Genomic DNA, 20,466 nt, shown 5'->3' with positions numbered 1-20,466 from the left:
AAAAAATGGGCTGATGACAAACGACAAAATCGTTTGTCATCAGTGAAATGCAAGTGAAAACTACAATGAGATACTACTTTACACCTGCTAGGATGGCTTAATGAAAAAAGATGGACAATAGCAAATTTTGGAGAGGAATGGAGAAGTTGGAACCTGTGATTAATAGAATAATGCTCTCCCCAAAAGATGCCCATGCCTAAACTCAAGGATCTGTGAATACGTTACCTTATTTGGCCAAAGGGAATTTGCTATATGATTACGTTAAGGATCTTGCGATGGGGGTTATTATTGTGGATTATCCAGTTGTGCCACATGTAATCACACGGGTTTTATAAGAGGGATTCAGAAGTGTCAGAGAGAAAAAGAAGTTGTGGCAGTAGAAACAGAAGTTCAAGTGATGCCTTTTGAAGATGGAGGAATACTAAGGAATGCAAACGGCTTCTATAAACTGGAAAGGCAAAGAAACAGTCTCCCTGGAGCTTCTGGGGGAATGTACCCCTAGTGACAACTTAATTTTAGACGTGTAAAACTAATTTTAGGCTTCGGGCTTCTAGAACACTAACATAATACATTTGTGTTATGACAGTAAATTTGTGGTAATTTGTTACAGCACCAATAGAAAAACCAGTTCCAAACCCTCTTACATTGCTAATGAAAATGTAAAATGGTGCAGACAGAAAATAGTTTGGCAGTTCCTCAAAATGTCAAACATAGAATTACCACATGCAGTTCTACTCCTAGAGAACTGAAAACAAAAGTCTACACAAAAACTTGTACATAAATGTTCAAAGCAGCATAATGCATAATAGTATAAAAGTGGAAACACAAATGTTCATAAATTTTTGAATGGATAAACAAACATGGTATATCCATAGAATGGACTATTATTCAGTCCTAAGTAAAGAAATTAATGTACTAAGAAAGAAGTACTGATACATGTTACAACACATGTGAACCTTAAACATGGACACTTATGAACATAGTAAGTGAAATAAGCCAGATGCAAAAGGCCACATATTGTATGAATCCATTAATATGGTATGTTCTCAATAGTCAAATCTACGGAGACATAGGTTAGTGGTTGCCAGGGGTTGACAAGGGTGGAAAGTGGAGAGTGCTACTGGGTTATGAGAGGGTGATAAAAATGTTTTGGAATTAGATAGTGGTGATGGATGTACATCTTTGTGAATATACTAAAAACCAAGAAATTGTACACTTTATGGGGTAATTTATGGCATGTGACGTATACGACAACTTAAACATTGGGGGGAAAATAACAATCAGAAGTGTTATTTTCTGCATACATTTTATGTGCCAGGCACTGTGGCAGTTATAAACTCTGTTTATAAACTCTGCCTCACTGATCTCACAGTTTTGTCAACAGTGCATATTTCACATTGATAATTTTAGTGACTATGAATACCTACCATGCCACCAACCTTTCTAGCATCCTGGAGGATTCCCAGATGAATAACACCTGGTCCCTGAATATCTGAGTCCAGGTATACACATGAGACAGGCTGGGACCTGGGACCATTTCCTGCAGAGCTGCAATGCTTGCACCTGAACAAACGTCTCCTGGAGTAACAAAATACAAAAAAACTATAAGAGACTAAAAATATGTGCATGCACAGTTGGGGCAAATTATGGGCAAGAAACAAAAAGATCAGAAAAACCCCATTGCCACTTCTGCAGAGCTGGGTGCAAAGGGAGTAAAAGCAGGGTACTGCGCATGCCCCCTGCAACCAGCACCACCAAATGCATGAGCAAACCACCTAAGCTACCCCTCCAGCCCACCCCTGGACACACCCTACCCTCACCCCATATAAGGAACCAGCTCACCTGCGCCCCACCCCCTACCTTCGGGAACTAGCAAGGGAACCTGTTACTTGGTTTTGCTCCTTCCTGCAGCCACAGAAGCCCCCCAAAAGCCTTGTCTGAATTTCTTGGCTGGCCTCTTACCAATTTCTATTGATTGGGGAAGGCCGAGAACCCTGGTCTATCACACACAGGTGTGTACATCAAGCTCCAAGAGGAGCCTGTTGATTTCCGGAAAAGAGCCAAGACAAACACCGGTAACCAAGGAAACAGAGCGCTATTTCATCGCAAACGGCCCCCAGCGCCTCCAAGCCTCCACGTCGGCGGCGGTGCCAGGAAGTGACGTCACGCCCAAGTTCCGGTTCCTCCTCGGTCGTTGTGCTGCCGTATCTCCTGTAACCCTGCGGTACACGTGCGTGCGCCACGTGGGCGCTGCGGTAGCATGGACGCTTTGGATCGAGTTGTGTAAGTGCAGTGGGTTCTTTCCCCGGGTAACGTTGGGGAGAAGGGCCTCTGTAGCGGGACGGAGGAGTAGCGCCTCTGCCTCCCGTTTCTCCTGGCCGCCCACGCTCCTTCTTCACACCCGTTGCGACTCCGTGCGGATGTATCCACTGGTTTGGGTTTCCGTCTGTTGGGACGGCCTGCGGGGAGACGGAGAGCAGGGAAGGCCGTGTGTGGGAGCCGCGGCGTGGAGGTGGCACCGAGGCGTTGGCCGCTTTTATCCTAGACAATAAGAAGTGTCTCGGCTTCCGCAGAAGTGAGAGGAAGGTGAGAGAGGTGTTCTGGGCACAGAACACCTGAGTGAGGTGCTCTGAGCACAGGCCTGGGAATGTGACAGATTTAGGTGACAGTCCGGGCCCGTCCACGTAAAGCTATGCGACTGGGACATTTAGTCCCCCTAAGTCTCAGTTTACTCTGTAAAATAGCGTTCATAATAGTCGTACTTCATAGAACTGTGAGGAATATTTGCGAGAATATATGTAAAGGCTTTGCGGCAGCACGTAGAGATGCTCATTAGCTTTTTTTCTTTTTCCCAAACTTGTACACTTTTCTGAGTTATCCTTGGGTAATGTCTGCTTTATATTAGTCCAGCAAATGTTTATCGATCTCATAAATAGTTCTGCTGTTATTTGTTATGGGTTTCTTGCGTTTTACCTGGGTTAACATGTAATCAAAAGGACAAATTATTCTTTTGGTCATTAAATCAGCGATTTTTGCACATGTGCTGCATATTCCTCTGCAGGTGCGGGGACCGCAAAAATGAGTAAGACTAGTTTACTGTCTCATTGTGGGACAAACAGCTAATAAAACGTACAAGGTGTTATTTGCATTAGTTGCTGGTTAGTCAGAAGTAATAAAGCACATGGAATATAGAACATATAGCACTTTTATTGGGTTATAGACACACTAAATCTCTCCTGGTTTGACTTAAAAAGTACTGTGTATCTTTATCAACCAGTAAATGATTAGAAGCTTTAAATGTGCTTGACATTTTATCTCGTGAATTTTTAAAGTCTGCATGGTAAAGTAAGTTTGTGCATATTCTGTTTTGCTTTTACTTCACAAAGTGTCCGTGGGACTGGAAGGAGGGAGGGTCATAGTTATTTAAGAGAAGAGGAATTATTTCAGTAGATGGCAGAGAACTGTTGGAAAATCAAGATTCTCACTGTAGTGTAAGCAGAGGTGAACAGAGTGTATAAAAACATTCTACTCCTGCTGTAACATCATACAATCAGAATAATGGATTTGTTTTCCCTTCATATCTTGCAGAGTGATTGGTCTAGGTTAGTTTTTTTTTTAATGCCTTTTGTATTTATTTTTTAATTTTTTGGCTGCATTGGGTCTTCGTTGCTGCGTGCAGGCTTTCTCTAGTTGTGGCGAGCGGGGGCTACTCTTCGTTGCAGTGCGCGGGCTTCTCGTTGCAGTGGCTTCTCTTAGTTGCAGAGCACAGGCTCTAGGTGTGCAGGCTTCAGTAGTTGTGGCACGCAGGCTCAGTAGTTGTGGCTCGTGGGCTCTAGAACGCATGCTCAGGAGTTGTGGCGCACGGGCTTAGTTGCTCCGCGGCATGTGGGATCTTCCCGGACCAGGGCTCTTACCCGTGTCCCCTGCATTGGCAGGCAGATTCTTAACCACTGTGCCACCAGGGAAGTTCTATCTCTTTTTTTAAATAAAAGGTTTAGAAAACAGTAATAAAAGAATGCTGGGAATATAAAAATGGGAATCTTTTTAAAGACCATATCTAATAAAATTAACTTACTTAACAGTAAGAGCTGAATATCTTTTACTAATATTCCCCTAAAAAGTGAGATTTTGTTTAGTGGTGGAATCGTAACTGATAAATGTCATGTAATGTCTCTGTTGATTTTTAAGAATTTGCACATAAGTCATGGTTTTGTAATATGAGGAACATGTTTTAAGTTGTTATGAATTGTGATTTTTCCGAATAGAAAGCCCAAAACAAAAAGAGCCAAGAGATTCCTTGAGAAAAGAGAACCGAAACTCAGTGAAAATATTAAAAATGCTATGCTGATTAAAGGGGGCAATGCAAGTTCAACAGTGACACAAGTACTTAGAGATGTGGTACGTATATATATACTTACTTTTTAAATGGTGTTGAAATCATTTTAGGAAATTTTTAGCATACTAGTTGGACTGCCTGAGAAATACATAGATAAGTTTGGCTTGCTTTAAGAAATGCTAGCCTTAGAGAAAAGCTAACGTCTCACCAAGGCACTGACTACTGGTTTTCCTTACAGCAGCTAGTTCCCTTAGTAAATTTCACCTAATTTCAATTACTAGCATTTGATTTACTCACATTTCAGGAACATATCTAATTTGTAAAACGAGGTAAGTGCATATTACTATCTATTCTTTCAACAATACCAACTACTGTGCTAGGTGCTAGGGATTAATAGTTACGTAAGACATAGTCTTTCCTTTCAGTGAGCTTAGTGAGGAAGACAGACAAGTAAAAGTTAACAGCATTGTGAATGAAGTGCTGTGTTGGAGGTACACACAGGATAGGATGGGAGGCTGAGTTAAAATCCCACGGGGGTTGCCACACACAGGATGGGCTTCCTAGAGACGACACTTAAGCATCATTTTGAAGGAGGAGTTGGAACAAGAAGGAGAAAAGGAAGCGGAAGAGAAGGGCTTCCAAGGCTGAGGAAAAAGCTTGTGCAAAAGGGCATGTGAATGAGCATGATGCATTTGGGGAACTGTAGAATTGGGGATGGCTAAAGAAGAGTGGGCTAGATGAAGCTAGAATTTAAGGAAATGAAGGGAATCATTTAAATTGGATAGAATATTGAAAGGGCATAGAAATTTTTAATTACGAAAGTCCCAGCTAAGAATACTAAGCTCGTGTTGCACGTTATAAGTGATCAAAAGGGAGCCATGCAGAAGATAGCAGAATAGGATTCAGGGACCAGGATAATCTTGTATAATGACTGTTATCATGCTTGATTTTTACCTCTGCTTTTCAGAATGTGCTTTGTTTTGAAAGCTATAAATTATGTTTTACAGTATGCACTGAAGAAACCATATGGAGTTCTGTATAAAAAGTAAGTCATGATTTCTTTTATTTCACTTATTAAATTATATTGTTTCATTATAAAAGTAACAACCAACCACTTTATGGGAGATTTAGAAAAATATTTTGGTTAAAAAATACTACAGTTCCTTACATATATAGCTATGAGTATTTTATTTTTATTTAATTTATTTATTTTAAAATATTTATTTATTTGGCTGCGCTGGGTCTTTGGTTGCGGCGTGCGGGATCTAGTTCCCTGACTAGGGATCGAACCCCGACCCCCTGCATTGGGAGCACGGAGTCTTAACTGCTGAACCACCAAGGAAGTCCTGCTATGAGTATTTAAAATTTGTTTGTTTCCTGTCTGTGTTTTCATTTGTACTGAATATTCTTTCAGAGTTGTAATCATAGCATTATGTATTATTTTTAAATAGTAATAGACTTACAGAAAAGTTACAAAAATAGTAGAGTTCCCATATACCCTCTCCCAGCATCTCTTAATGTTATAACTTCCATAACCATAATACAGTTATCAAAAGTAAGAAATGGACATTGGTACAGTAATGTTAATTAAATCATAGGCTTGATTTGGTTTACACCAGTTTTTCCTTTCTCTTTTTTTATATATTTATTTATTTTTGTTTGTGTTGGGTCTTTGTTGCTGCGCACGGGCTTTCTCTAGTTGCAGTGAGCAGGGGCTACCCTTCGTTGCAGTGCGTGGGCTTCTTATTACGGTGGCTTCTCTCACTGTGGAGCACGGGCTCTAGGCGCATGGGTTTCAGTAGTTGCGGCATGCAGGCTCAGTAGTTGTGGCTCACGGGCTCTAGAGCACAGGCTCAGTAGTTGTGGCGCACGGGCTTAGTTGCTCCGTGGCATGTGGGATCTTTCCGGACCAGGGCTCAAACCCATGTACCCTGCATTGGCAGACGGATTCTTAACCACCGCGCCACCAGGGAAGCCCCAGTTTTTTCATTAATATCCTTTTTCTCTTCCAGGATCCCACATTGTGTTCAGTTGTCGTGTCTCCTTAGTCTCCTCCAGTTTGTTACAGTTCCTCAATCTTTCCTTGTCTTTGATGACCTTGAAAATTTGATGAGTATTCGTCAGTTATTTTGTAAAATATCCTTCAGTTTGCACTTGTCTTAAGTTTCTCATGAGTGGATTGAGATTATGCATTATGGGCAGGAATACCACAAAAGTGATGTGCCTTTTTCAATAAATCATACCAGGGAGTACATGATGTCTTATTGCTATTGTTGTTAACCTTGGTTAAAGTGGTGTCTGCTGGGTTTCTCCACTATAAAGTTTCTATTTTCCCCTTTGTGATTAACAAACGTTTAGAGGAGATACTTAGAGACTATGCAAATAATCCTATTTCTCCTCAAACTTTTGTGTATTCATTTTAGCATTCATCAGTGGATCTTGTCTACAACAGTGATTACTGTGGTGTTCTAGTAGTGGTTTTCGATTTCTCTCATTCCCTCTGCGTTTATTAATTGGAATTCTGTAAGGAAAATCTGTCCCTTTTCCTCCATTTGTTTAATTACTTATTTATGTCAGTGTGGACTTACAGATATTTATTATGTTCTTTGGGGTTATAATCCAGTGCTGTCATGATTTATTTATTTATTTAATTTTTGGCTGTGTTTGGTCTTCGTTGCTGCACGCGGGCTTTCACTAGTTGTGGCGAGCAGGGGCTACCCTTTGTTGCGGTGCGCGGGCTTCTCATTGCGGTGCTTGTCTTTGTTGCGGAGCAGGGGCTCTAGGCTTGTGGGCTTCAGTAGTTGTGGCACGCAGGCTCAGTAGTTGTGGCACATGGGCTTAGTTGCTCCGCAGCATGTGGGATCTTCCCGTACCAGGGCTCCGACCCTTGTCCCCTGCATTGGCAGGCAGATTCTTAACCACTGTGCCACCCGGGAAGTCCTGTCATGATTTATTTTGTTGCATAAATTGTTCTCCATTTGGCCATTGGGATCTCTGTCAGGTTGGCTTTTCAAAGTGCCCCCTGTGTTTGAGCACTTCCTTTCTGGCACCACAAGATGCTCTGGGTTCATCTTGTAGTTTTCATTGCCGCAGCCTTGGAATCAGCCCTGGTTCCATATATTGGAGACTGATAATTTAGAAACAGATCTATGCTCAGTTGCTACTGGAGTGTCATTGTCTCTAGGTCCTCTCAGCAGACACAGCTTGAAAATAAATATTATGTACATTAACCTATGCATGTATGCATGTCTGTATTTGTTTATATTTATTTATATATTAAAAAACCCTGAGTTGATACTGATACTTCCTAAAAATTCATGAGTGCATACTAGTGCTTCCAATTCCAGTCGAATACCAGAGACTTCATTCCAGCCTTTCTCCTTTTCTTCTTTGTATCTTCTATCTTCTGACAGTATGAAACCTTGTTTTTGTTATGTTATATTTACTTATTTGTGTAATTCTAGTAGTTTCAGAATTTCTAACCTTATAAGAAACAATTTTACTAACTAGAGTATGGAATTTATGTGCAGTTCTTTTTGTCTTTAACATCACAATATGCAGTAAAAATATTGTTTTCCAGTGTAAGTCAGGTTAGGTTATTTTTGCCCCTTCAGTGTGATTGTGTTATTCATTTATACTATAGTTAAGGTCATTTATTACAGTCTGTATTCTATTTTGGGTTTTCTATCACTTCCTGGTGTTTTTTTTTTTTTTTTTGCGGTACGAGGGCCTCCCACCGCTGCGGCCTCTCTCGTTGCGGAGCACAGGCTCCGGACACGCAGGCCCAGTAGCCATGGCTCACAGGCCCAGCCGCTCCGCGGCACGCAGGATCCTCCCGGACCGGGGCACGAACCCGCGTCCCCTGCATCTGCAGGCGGACTCTCAACCACTGCACCACCAGGGAAGCCCCCGGTGGTTTTTTTAATTTATGTATGTAAAATTTACTGTTTGTGGTGTATACTTTCATGGGTTTTGACAAATACATTGAGTTGTGTCTGCCACTGCAGTCATGGTACAGAAACAGTTTCATTATTCTGACAATTCTTTTGTGCCTTTTTCATTTGTCTTGTAAGCATTTTTCTACTGATAGGTGTCCTTTAGATATTATTTTTAATGCTAGTATAATGCCTATTAAATGGTTATACTAAAATTTACTTAACTGTTCCTTAACTTGTGGAAATTTTGATTTTCTTTTTTGTTGTTGTTGTTCTTATAAATAATGCTAAAATGGCCATTTTTACACAAATGAGTTCTTCTTTTGTATTGGTTCCTACATGAGATTTCTAGACGTGAGATTACTGGGTATAGCTTCATGCCCAATCTAGCATATTAACAGTAGTGCTTTTTGAGAAGTTTGGCAGAGTAAAATGTATGAGTTTCATGGGTCACTACCTACTTTCGGTTTGTTTTTTAAAATTAAGAAGTGAAAATGACATTTTGTTTAAACTTGCATTTTCCCTGTTTCCAACAGGTCATATTTGCCTATTTGTGAATTGCCGTTAGCTGTTAATCATAAATGCTGCAGTAATTTTTCCTGATTTGTTTGTGTTGCATCATTTTTTTAAATACGTTTTTTGTTTTTACTGATTAAAAAAGTAATATATATTTATCTTAGATAATTGGGATAAGAGTAAATAATCACCCATAGATAAGCACTATGTATATTTTCTCCTCATGCAGTTTTATATCTATATATCTTTTTCTTTGAACAAAATTGAGATCATGTGTATATGATTTTATTTCTCTTTAAATTCATAAAAATTATGAACTGTTTTATACTTTACTTACATGACTAAAAATCCAAAAATATACAGTGAAAATATAAACACACACTCTTCCCAGAACAGCCACTATCATTAGTTTCTTGTATGTCTTAACAGAATTTCTTTATGCATATTTAAGCAAATAAAAATACATAATCTTATTTTTCTCCCTTTTGCATGAAAGATAGCATTCTGCGTTTCTCTACCCACTGTTTCTCCATCTTCACTACTACTATTCCTGGTCCAACCCACCATTTTTTTCTTTCTCTCCTGGATTACTGTGATAGCTCCTTAACTAACCCCTTCACTCTTGCTGTGGTACATTCCATCCTTACATAGCAGACAGAGCAGTCCTTTAAAAAGAACATTTGGGGCTTCCCTGGTGGCGCAGTTGTTGAGAGTCCGCCTGCTGATGCAGGGGATACGGGTTCGTGCCCCGGTCTGGGAAGATCCCACATGCCGCAGAGCGGCTGGGCCCGTGAGCCATGGCCACTGAGCCTGGGCGTCCGGAGCCTGTGCTCCGCAGTGGGAGAGGCCACAACAGTGAGAGGCCTGTGTACCGCAAAAAAAAAAGAACATTTGGGGCTTCCCTGGTGGCACCGTGGTTAAGAATACGCCTGCCAATGCAGGGGACATGGGTTCGAGCCCTGGTCCGGGAGGATCCCACATGCCACAGAGCAGCTGGGCCCGTATGCCACAGCTACTGAGCCTGCACTCTGGAGCCCGTGAGCCACAACTACTGAGCCCACGCTCCAGAGCTACTGAAGCCTGCACACCTAGAGCCCGTGCTCTGCAACAAGAAAAGCCACCGCAATGAGAAGCCCGCGCACTACAACGAAGAGTAGCCCCCGCTCACCGCAACTAGAGAAAGCCTGGGGAAAGCAACAAAGACCCAACGCAGCCAAAAATAAATAAATAAAATAAGTAAATTAAAAAAAAAAAAAAAAGAACACTTGAATCCAATCATATCACTGTCTTGCCTAAAACCCTCCAGTGCTTCCTGTTACTCTTTTAATAACTTACATTCCTTACCTTGACCAACAAGGCTCTACATATTCTGGGCCGAGTCTACATCTTTGACCTCGTACCCCACCGTTAACCCTTTGTTCACTAAGCTCCAGTGACATTTGTCGTCTGTTTCTTGAATAGTCTAAGCTTGTTTCCATCTCAGAATCTTTTCTTATTCTGTTTCCTTTTCCTGGAATACTCTTAACCTCAAAACTTTTCCATGGCTAACTCCTCATTTATCAGGTCTCAGCTCAAATAATCATTTTCCATTCTTCACACTAACACAGTGCCCTGTTTTATTTTTGTCACAACAGATATTACTTTTTGAAATTGTTCATTTTTCCTCTAAAATGTAAGCTCCGTGAAAGCAAGGATCTTGTTTGACATGGTATTATGGTATCCCTAGCTCCTAGAACAGTGCCTGGCACATAATAGGCACTAAATAAATATTTGAATGAATAAATATTCTTCTAACTTCTTTTTTTTGATCATCTGAATATAAAATTATCTTAATATTTATTGTTATGGATGAATTATTAAAATTAGGGTTACTTTTTTTAATATTAGGAAAAATATTACAAGACCGTTTGAGGATCAGACATCATTGGTAAGTAGAATCTTTCTGATTTAAGAAGGCATATAAGTGATTATTCAAACTAATTCATTTAATTTAATAGTACTCCTAATTTATGATTTTGAATTAGAAATCATCCTATGTGAGGGAATTTTAATGCAGAATGCAGGGGAAATAAGACTTTTATACTTTCAAAAAGATGACTGTAGAGCTTACATTTCACTGAATGTTACGTATTCACTGCTTGCAAGTATATTGATAGAATTTTTAAAACTTGAATTACCTTTTAAGTGCATAATTAATGGATTGTCAAAAGGAAGCTTGTTATGGATCTTTTTATAGAGCAAGTTTGATTTAAAAAAATTTTACTTTTCTTTTTTTGTGTTTTTAGAACAAGAAACACTACCCAAATGATTACTAACAATTGTCAGTTGCTTTACTAGAGTTAATCAAATTCCCGTTTGAGTGTATTGGCAATCAAAACTAAATGAAAAAGTCTAGTGAATGAAATCAGAAGATAAAAGGTGGTATATAATAAATGGAGAATGATGAGTGGACTTTGAGTATGTGATGATATTAGTTTCTTACTAAAGAAAATCTTAAGGGAATACGTGGATTAAACTATTTAAGTTGACTTAAAAAAAATCAGAACGTGATTATGTTCTCTTGACAGGACCGCCATTTGCTTGTTCTTTTAGTTAGTGAATTTAAAAGAAAAAATGTTTGAAAAGAATCTCAATAACTAATTAGAAAACTGAAATTGAGCATCTTATCCTAATTTGGCAACTAACTGCAGTGAAAATTATATTAAGAAAATATTGTCAGAATAAATAGTTTTTTTTAATAAAATTGCTTTTATCATAGTCTTGGGTTTTTCACCGTCTTTTTTTTTTTTTTTTTTTTCACCGTCATTTTTGAAGAGATCATGAAAGTAAAAATGGAGGGTCTAACCCAGAAATCTCTCTCTTCTACACGTGACTTATCCAGGGCTGATTTTGTTTTGTGACACCATGGTGCTTTCAGTTGAGTGACCACTTTGTAGAAGTGTTATGTTGTAGAATCTGTAGCATTCTGTACTTTTTTTTCAATCCAGTGTCAATATGACAGCTTTTCTTATACTTAAAATTGTGGCATTTCCTCTCTTTGATCTCCCACTTCCAGAGACAGGAGATATTTCATTGGCTGTAATAAATCTCAGACCACTAGAGCTCAAAATGACTGTGGAAACAGTGATCATGTTGGAAATTTGGTTGAATTCCTCCTCCTGACTGCCCATCCCCCAATAGCACATTTCTTAGGCTGTAATCTTGGAACTGTGCTTTAGCATAAGAGTTAGCAAATATACCTCCTGTGGGCTAAATCCCTGTTTCTGTGAGGACCACAAGCTAAGAATGGTTTTTACATTTTTAAAGTTTTTTTTTTTTACACCATATAAAAAGTCTAAAATATATACTGTCTAGTCTTTTGAAGATAATTTGTCTACTCTTGCTGTAGAATTTTAACAAAAAGCGGACTTTATGGAGAAGGATGACAGATGAGTACTATATATATGTGAAAGGTAGTTTATGGAAAGCTTTGGGCTGTTAACATGAGAATGTAAAAAAAAAATTTTTTAAGAAAGGATTTTCATTGATTTGGACATTTATAAAACATTTCTGAACACCTGCTTTGTGCCAGACACAGTGTAAGTTGCTTTCCCATATGACGTGTCACGTGGCCCTTGCAGATTTTTTCAGGAAGTGTTATTGTCTTTGATTTACACATGATAAAACTAATTCTCAGAAAGGCTGACCAGATCCCATAGCAAATGGCAAAGCCAGAATTCTTGGACTTTCTGACTCTGTATCCTCTACATAGGGAGTGGATAGGCAAGTAGGTAGTTGTTTGTTCCTATTTGCTTCTGCTTAAACACTGGAATGAATGATAACCAAACGAGGGGCCCATACCTCAGGGGGTCTTGCACTCAATAAAGAAAAGTTGAGGACCGTGGTTGCTTCAAATGTTCTTTAACATTTTTGTCATTAATTTAGGAAGCTTTTCCAACTATGCTAGAACTAGACAAGAACACGTTCAATCTAATTTTTGTGCTAAGATTGGGAATCTCAATAAACCGAATCAAAGTATGTAGGATATAAAGTATAGGCACTAGTGTAGAAGGAGCTGTCCAGGATTGAAACCCCGTAATTGTGTTTCCATCCCTCTCAAATCTGTAATAGAAGTCAATTTTTTTTTTTTCTTTTTTTTTGCGGTATGCGGGCCTCTCACTGTTGTGGCCTCTCCCGTTGCGGAGTACAGGCTCCGGATGTGCAGGCTCAGCGGCCATGGCTCACGGGCCCAGCCGCTCCGCGGCATGTGGGATCTTCCCGGACCGGGGCACGAACCTGTGTCCCCTGCATTGGCAGGTGGACTCTCAACCACTGCGCCACCAGGGGAGCCCTCACATCTTTTTTATTCATTCATCTGTTGATGGACCTTTAAGTTGCTTCCATGTCTTGGCTATTGTAAACAGGGCTGCAGTGAACATTGGGGTGCATTTGAATTATAGTTTTGTCTGGGTATATGCCCAGGAGTGGGATTGCTGGTTCATATGGCAACCCTATTTTTATTTTTTAAGAAACCTCCATACTGTTTTCCATAGTGGCTGCACTAACTTAGATTCCCACCAACAGTGTAGGTAAGAGGGTTCCCTTTTCTCCACACCCTCTCCAGCATTTGTTACTTGTAGACTTTTTTTTTTTTTTTTTTTTTTTTTGCGGTACGCGGGCCTCTCACTGTTGTGGCCTCTCCCATTGCGGAGCACAGGCTCCGGACGCACAGGCTTAGCGGCCATGGCTCACGGGACGAGCTGCTCCGCGGCATGTGGGATCTTCCCCGACCGGGGCACGAACCCGTGTCCCCTGCATCGGCAGGCAGACTCTCAACCACTGCGCCACCAGGGAAGCCCACTTGTAGACTTTTTAATGATGGCCATTCGGACTGATGTGAGGTGGTATCTCATTGTAGTTTTAATTTGCGTTTCTCTAATAGTTAGTGATGTTGAGCATCTTCTCATGTGCCTCTTGGCCATTTGTATGTCTTCTTTGGAGAAATGTCTATTTAGGCCTTCTGCCCATTGTTTGATCAGGTTGGTTTTTTTGTTATTGACTTGCATGAGCTGTTTGCATGTTTTGGAAATTAAGCCCTTGTCAGTCTCATTGTTTGCAAATATTTTCTCGAAGTCCGTAGGTTGTCTTTTTGTTTTATTTATGTTGATCAGTTCTAGTAGTTTTTGTGTGGAATCTTCAGGGTTTTCTATATATAGTATTGTGTCATCTGCATATAATGACAGTTTTACCTCTTCCTAAAATAAACTAAAAATACAATTTGGATACCTTTTATTTCAAAGAGGTACAATTCTTAAGGTTCTTATATTTATGCATTGATTGAAGGAGATTTCTTTGGTTTTACAGGAATTTTTTTCAAAGAAGTCAGATTGTTCTTTATTCATGTTTGGCTCCCATAATAAGAAGCGGCCAAATAATCTAGTAATAGGTAAATATCATTTACTTTTTAATACTTTTATTTTATAGAGTCAGTTCTGTGACTCAGATTAATTGATGGTATTGAGGATTCAGGAGTAGCCAATTAGCACTAAACTAGTTTTTTATTTTCCTTGTGAGTGTGAATAAAATTTATTTTTACTTACCAGTCTTCAGGTAAAGAAGGGGCATGTAAATATCACCCTACCTCAAGTTGTGGAAGTTTTTCAAATATAAAACATATATCCTAAATCAGTATTAGAGTTAGAAAAAAAGAAGTAGCATACTCACACACACAAATTAACCCTTCCCTAATAAATACCTGTATAATGAATACATTTGAAAATAAACCCTTGCCCTGTATTGTGTATTGAGGCTTGGGCTGACATGCTCACTGGCTTAGGTAAAGCCCTTTACCCTCTGTGGGCCTTTATTTACTCTTCTGTAAAGTAAGGGAGTTTGGCTAAGTGATCTTTTAAGATCCTTTCCAGGTCCAAAGTTGCAACAGTACATTCTAGGTAGAGTTGAAAATTTAAGAAAGAAGAAACATGTTTGGGAGGTTTAAGGAGAAAGAAAAGAGGCAGCTATTAGGACATTTTGAACACGCAGATAAGTAGGTAAATATAAGGCAGCTGTTTGGGAAAAAATAAATGGTTAAAAGAAAATGTATTTTCCTTCTAGGTCGTATGTATGACTACCATGTGCTGGATATGATTGAAGTAGGTATCGAGAAGTTTGTCTCCCTTAAAGATATTAAGGTAAGATACTGATCATAAAAATAAGTATTTTATAACGTTGCTCTTGGGCAATAGTGACATCTTGTGGTGAAGAGTAAAGATACAGACTTAAATAAGAAAGAACTTTGGTTTTATTCTAGTGTGCTCTAAACTAAAAAGCACAATTTCATTTTACCTTTAAAAAGAGGGAGATGTTTACAGCATATAACACATATATAGGCAGTTAGACTTAGAGTCATTACTAACTTCTTGTCTAGGCCCATAGTTGAGATGCTCTCCTCTCCCTCTGAATTATCACAGCACCCATTTTATGTAACCTCAGAAATACCACAATTTTCTTTTTCTTCCTTCCTTCCTTCCTTCCTTCCTTCCTTCCTTCCTTCCTTTCCTCCTTCCTTCCTTCCTTCTTAATTGTATTTATTTATTTATTTATGGCCATGTTGGGTCTTCATTGCTGCACACAGGCTTTCTCTAATTGCAGCGAGCAGGGGTTCTGCTCTTCATTGCAGTGCACGGCTTCTCATTGCGGTGGCTTCTCTTGTTGTGGAGCATGAGCTCTAGGTGCGTGAGCTTCATTAGTTGTGGCATGTGGGCTCAGTAGTTGTGGCTCGCAGGATCTAGAGCACAGGCTCAGTAGTTGTGGTGCACGGGCTTAGTTGCTCCATGGCATGTGGGATCCTCCCGGACCAGGGCTCGAACCCATATGCCGTGAATTGGCAGGCGGATTCTTAACCATTGCGCCACCAGGGAAGTCCCCACAGTTTTCAAAGTGAGCCTTGTTTTAAACCTAGGAAGCTTTGGCTGATCCTACAGTATTTTGGCTGCTGGGAACCAAATTGCTAGCTCACTTTTCCCCTTGAGGACTTGCATCTTTGTGTCTCCTTTGTTTGAATGGAATTATGAAACAGAAAGGCAAGAAAACTGTCCTAATGCAGTTCCTGGATCCAAATTGGGCTTCTGCTCCCTCAGACCTCTGCTCCTGGCTTAATCTAGTCCATCAAATACATTATTTCACTTAAGACCTCTTAGCTACCCTCTAAGGCTGAAATTATTTTCCCTATTATATAGATTTGGTGACTGAGGCCCAGGGGAATTCCACTGGTGACCTGGAGTCATACATACAGTAAATGGTATAATGAAGATTAAGACTGAAGGGCTTTGAAAGAAAGGATATTGAAGTTTGTAATGGAAAGTTACATAATTGTTCTCAGTCTGTGGGTCTTTGTATAGTTGAAAGAATTATAGCAAATATATAATAATCACTCCTTTTCCCAGCCTCCCCTAAGAAGAGGACATGCCTTCTAGGTTTCCTGTGTGTTTGAAAAAAGGCTCTTACCAGATCCCTACTTGGTTAGCTATACCACCTTCCTCAGGTACAGGGCAGAGCAGTGAGATTGGATTTGGAGGCAGAACACGTGGGTTTGAGGCCTTTCTTGGTCAGTTAGATAGCATTTGTGACCTGACATTCAGTTACTTCCCTGACCCACAATTGCAATCAAGTATTAAACAGGTATAACAACATCAAACGAGATAATATATGTGAAAATGCTTATCAGTGAATTTAATATATTGAAAGGTATTTTGAAAACTGTATAAACTGTGATACTTTATTATGGATGCCATCATTTTATTACAGTTTATTACAGGTTGTCTTTGGGGCTGTGTGTGAATCCCTGGAGATGAGCAGTACCACTGCTGTTAGCATGGTTACCAGTTAGTGGGTGTGAGCAGTGGCTGATGCCTGCATGCCAATCCCTCTGCTCTTTCCACTTCCCTTCCAAAGCAAAGAAATACCCCGTCACTGTGCAGCTTCTAAACTGAACCACAAAATCAGTATCGTTTGGCAGGCGTATTCTTAACAAGAACCATTTAAATTGAGTACTAGATCTCATGGCTATGTCGTGCGCGTTGAGCCCCGTAGGGTCAGGGAGGCACCAGCTGCCGCGCAGGGAGGAGGCTGAGGCTGCAGCTTGAGGGAGGCCCTGGTCCCTCTGCACCTGTGTATGGCAGAGCTGGTGTGAGACCAAGAGACAGTCCTTCCCAGCCGCCGGGATCATCAAGAGTTTTGGCCGGAACTTTGAGCACACACCGAAATAGTGAGGAGCCAGGTGAAAAGCACAGATGATGGTGCTGAAACGGATTAATAAGGAACTTAGTGATTTGGCCCGTGACCCTCCAGCACAATGTTTTGCAGGTCCAGTTGGGGATGATATGTTTCATTGGCAAGCCACAATTATGGGACCTAATGACAGCCCATATCAAGGCAGTGTATTCCTTTTGACAGTTCATTTTCCTACAGACTACCCCTTCAAACCACCTAAGGTTGCATTTACAACAAGAATTTATCATCCAAATATTAACAGTAATGGCAGCATTTGTCTCGATATTCTAAGATCACAGTGTTCTCCTGCTTTAACTATTTCTAAAGTTCTTTTATCCATTTGTTCACTGCTATGTGATCCAAACCCACGTGACCCTCTAGTGCCAGAGATTGCACGGATCTATGAAACAGAGATAAGTACAACAGAATATCTCGGGAATAGACTCAGAAGTATGCCATGTGATGCTACCTTAAAGTCAGAATAACCTGCATTATAGCTGGAATAAACTTTAAATTACTGTTCCTTTTTTGATTTTCTTACCCGGCTGCTCCCGTATCAGAACTCATTTTCTTTAATTTTATTTTTTGTTTACCTCCCTCCATTCATTCACATGCTCATCTGTGAAGACTTAAGTCCTTCCAGTTTTGGACAATAACTGCTTTTAGAAACTGTAAAGTAGTTACAAGAGAACAATTGCCCAAGATTCAGAATTTTTAAAAAAATGGAGCATGTGTATTATGTGGCCAGTGTCTTCACTCTAACTTGGTTATGAGACTAAAACCATTCCTCACTGCTCTAACATGCTGAAGAATCATCTGAGGGGGAGGGAGGTGGATGCTGAGTTATCACATCAAAGGAAGCAGCATTATTCTAGCAGCACCCATTCATGTGTAAGCCTTCCACTGTTAGAGATTTGAGGTTACATGATATACTTTATGCTTGTAACTGACGTGGCTGGAAAATTGGTATTGAATTTATAGCATCAGCAGGACAGAAAATGTGATGTATTTTATGCATGTCAACAAAGGAATGACCTGTTTTACAGAGAATGGAAATTGGAAGTCAAACACCCTTTGTATTCCAAAATAGGGTCTCAAACATTTTGTAATTTTCATTTAAATTATTAGGAGGCTTGGAGCTATTAGTTAATCTATCTTCCAGTACACTGTTTAATATAGCACTGAATAAATGATGCAAGTTGTCAATGGATGAGTGATCAACTAATAGCTCTGCTAGTAATTGATTTATTTTTCTTCAATGAAGTTGCATAAACCAATGAGTTAGCTGCCTGGATTAATCAGTATGGGAGCAATCTTTTGTAAATGCAAAGCTGTTTTTTGTATATACTGTTGGGATTTGCTTCATTGTTTGACATCAAATGATGATGTAAAGTTCTAGAGAGTGAATATTTTGCCATGTTCAGTTAAAAGTGTATAGTCTGTTACAGGTTGACACATTGATTGACCTGATTTATGCAGAATTAATAAGCTATTCAGATAGTGTAGCTTTAGTATGCTGCACATGATACTGGCAGCCCGGGGGTTCATAGATGGACTTGGGACCCAGCAGTTTTCAAATGTGTATATGGAGTTTAAGAAATTTATTTTCCAGGTGCAACCCCCATCTAACTAAATTTTTTCTTCACCATGTACACTTGACAGCTGAAAAAACCATAACATGGGAGTAATAATGGGTCAAAATTTACAAAAGTACTGTTTTGGTGTGGGGAAAAAAATAAAAATAAATTGAGTACTAAATTTTCACTCATGGAGCATATCCATAACTATAAAATTCATTAATTGATGAGAATGTGCTTACATTGGCAATTCCTACATAGACTATTAGCCAGTCCCCTTCACTTTGACCCCGTTATGTGGCTACAACCTCGTAGTTTTAGTTTGTTCTGGAGTTGCATGTTTTGTTGTACTTTCCTTCCATATTTATTTCTTCTTTATTTCTCCCTCCTCGTTTTTAAGACATCTTTACCAGGTACTTCTTTTCTTACTTGCCCACTTTTATTGCCAAGCCTCATCCCTCTATTAACTCTTAAGCAACAGGTGATTAGACGCTACCAGGAAATAGAGTGATTATTCAAGAAGCCTGTTTTCTAAGATGGCCAAAATTCTAGGGGTGGTTATTCTGCATAAAATAAGTCTAAGAAATGAGATGATTTAAAATTAAAGGTTAGCTGGGCACAGGTGGAACACAGAAGAGTCATTGGGTCTGGAAGGTCTATTCAGGCCCACAATCAGACAGACAGATTTTAGGCCCATCTCCTAAGTTTAGACCATTCAGGTTCGTGTTGGAAGCAGAGAATGTCAACAAGAGTGGTCATGGTGAACAGCGAAGCAACACGTGACCTCTGGTCCAAGGGCAGAGGATGTTTGTTTGTTTGTTGTCCTGTCTCCCCCTACCCCCTCCACTTGGATAATCCTTGATTAGTGTCAGAGCAGAGATATTAGAATCAGTGGGAAGCTCAGACCGATTCTTCTTCCTCCATAAATTAACCCTTCAGTTAAAGAATTTTTTCTATTTGATTTTTTCTTTCACTTTGGTAAAACAAAAATTCACATTCTTTTTGGTATAGGAAATCCAGAACTAGGGAGTTCCCTGGCGGTCCCGTGTTAGGACTGCACACTTTCACTCTCGAGGGCTCGGGTTCATTCCCTGGTGTGGAAGCTAAGATCCCACAAGCTGTGTGGTGCAGCCAAAAAAAAGAAAGAAAAGAAAATCCAGAGCGAGACAAAATATCTTTTAGAGTAGAGCTTCGATCCTGCTGAGTGAGGATTGCCCGTATTTTCTGTAGCTTGTATAACATTATATTGCTTCCCATGTTAATGTTTAGTTGGTAGTTCAGTTTAGCTTTCATTTAAAAATACTGCTGGTGTGACATAGTAGGAAAGACACATTGTTACAAATAATTCAAAGAAATTAAATTTATTTTGACTCTGAGATGTTGGCTGTTGGAGGGCTGTGTTTGTTTTGCCGCAAGTTTAGCTTTTTATTTTATTCTTTGCATAGAAAGTGATAAAAAGTAGCTTACATCATTCTTTAATCACTTATTAATTTGGCACTAAGAGGGAGTGGAATGAAAAATCATTTTTTAGTGTAAAAATCTGTAAATTAAAAAATCCCCACTCTGGTTTTAAGTCTAAAATCAGTGTTCATAGGGACATCCTTGGTGGTCCAGTGGTTAAGGCTCCGCGCTTCCACTGCAGGGGGCACGGGTTCAATTCCTGGTTGGGGAACTAAGATTCTGCATGCTGTACCGTGTGGCCAAACTAAATAAATAAATAAAATCAGCATTCATAGACATAGTTTTAGGACAGTTAAGAAAATGTGAAAATGAGTCACTGTATATCAGCGGTCCCCAACCTTTTTGGCATCTGGGACCAGTTTGATGGAAGACAAGTTTTCCACAGATGGAT

At 39.7% G+C, this 20,466-nt stretch overlaps 1 protein-coding gene and 1 pseudogene across 3 annotated transcripts in view; both read left to right on the top strand.

The window, feature by feature from the left end:
• Positions 1–2,130: 2,130 nt before the first annotated feature.
• RPF2 (ribosome production factor 2 homolog) overlaps positions 2,131–20,466 on the top strand; it is a 35,826-nt gene continuing 17,490 nt past the window's right edge. The window contains exons 1-6 of one of the 3 annotated variants that reach the window (XM_067702344.1): positions 2,131–2,283; positions 4,266–4,398; positions 5,344–5,381; positions 10,675–10,714; positions 14,131–14,212; positions 14,881–14,957. In XM_067702344.1, coding sequence (XP_067558445.1) covers positions 2,261–2,283; positions 4,266–4,398; positions 5,344–5,381; positions 10,675–10,714; positions 14,131–14,212; positions 14,881–14,957 — 393 coding nt within the window. In that variant the 5' untranslated portion in view covers positions 2,131–2,260. Of the gene's footprint in view, positions 2,284–2,320; positions 2,587–4,265; positions 4,399–5,343; positions 5,382–10,653; positions 10,715–14,130; positions 14,213–14,880; positions 14,958–20,466 lie in introns of those variants that run through there. The other 2 variants (XM_067702343.1, XM_067702345.1) reach the window with 2 other exon arrangements.
• LOC137204648 (ubiquitin-conjugating enzyme E2 D3 pseudogene) lies at positions 16,872–17,500 on the top strand (annotated as a pseudogene).

Source organism: Pseudorca crassidens, chromosome 13, assembly GCF_039906515.1.
Source record: "Pseudorca crassidens isolate mPseCra1 chromosome 13, mPseCra1.hap1, whole genome shotgun sequence".
NCBI classification, from domain to species: Eukaryota; Metazoa; Chordata; class Mammalia; order Artiodactyla; family Delphinidae; genus Pseudorca; species Pseudorca crassidens.
The sequence above is the reverse complement of the archived record's forward strand: the minus strand, read 5'-3'. Positions and strand labels throughout refer to the sequence as shown.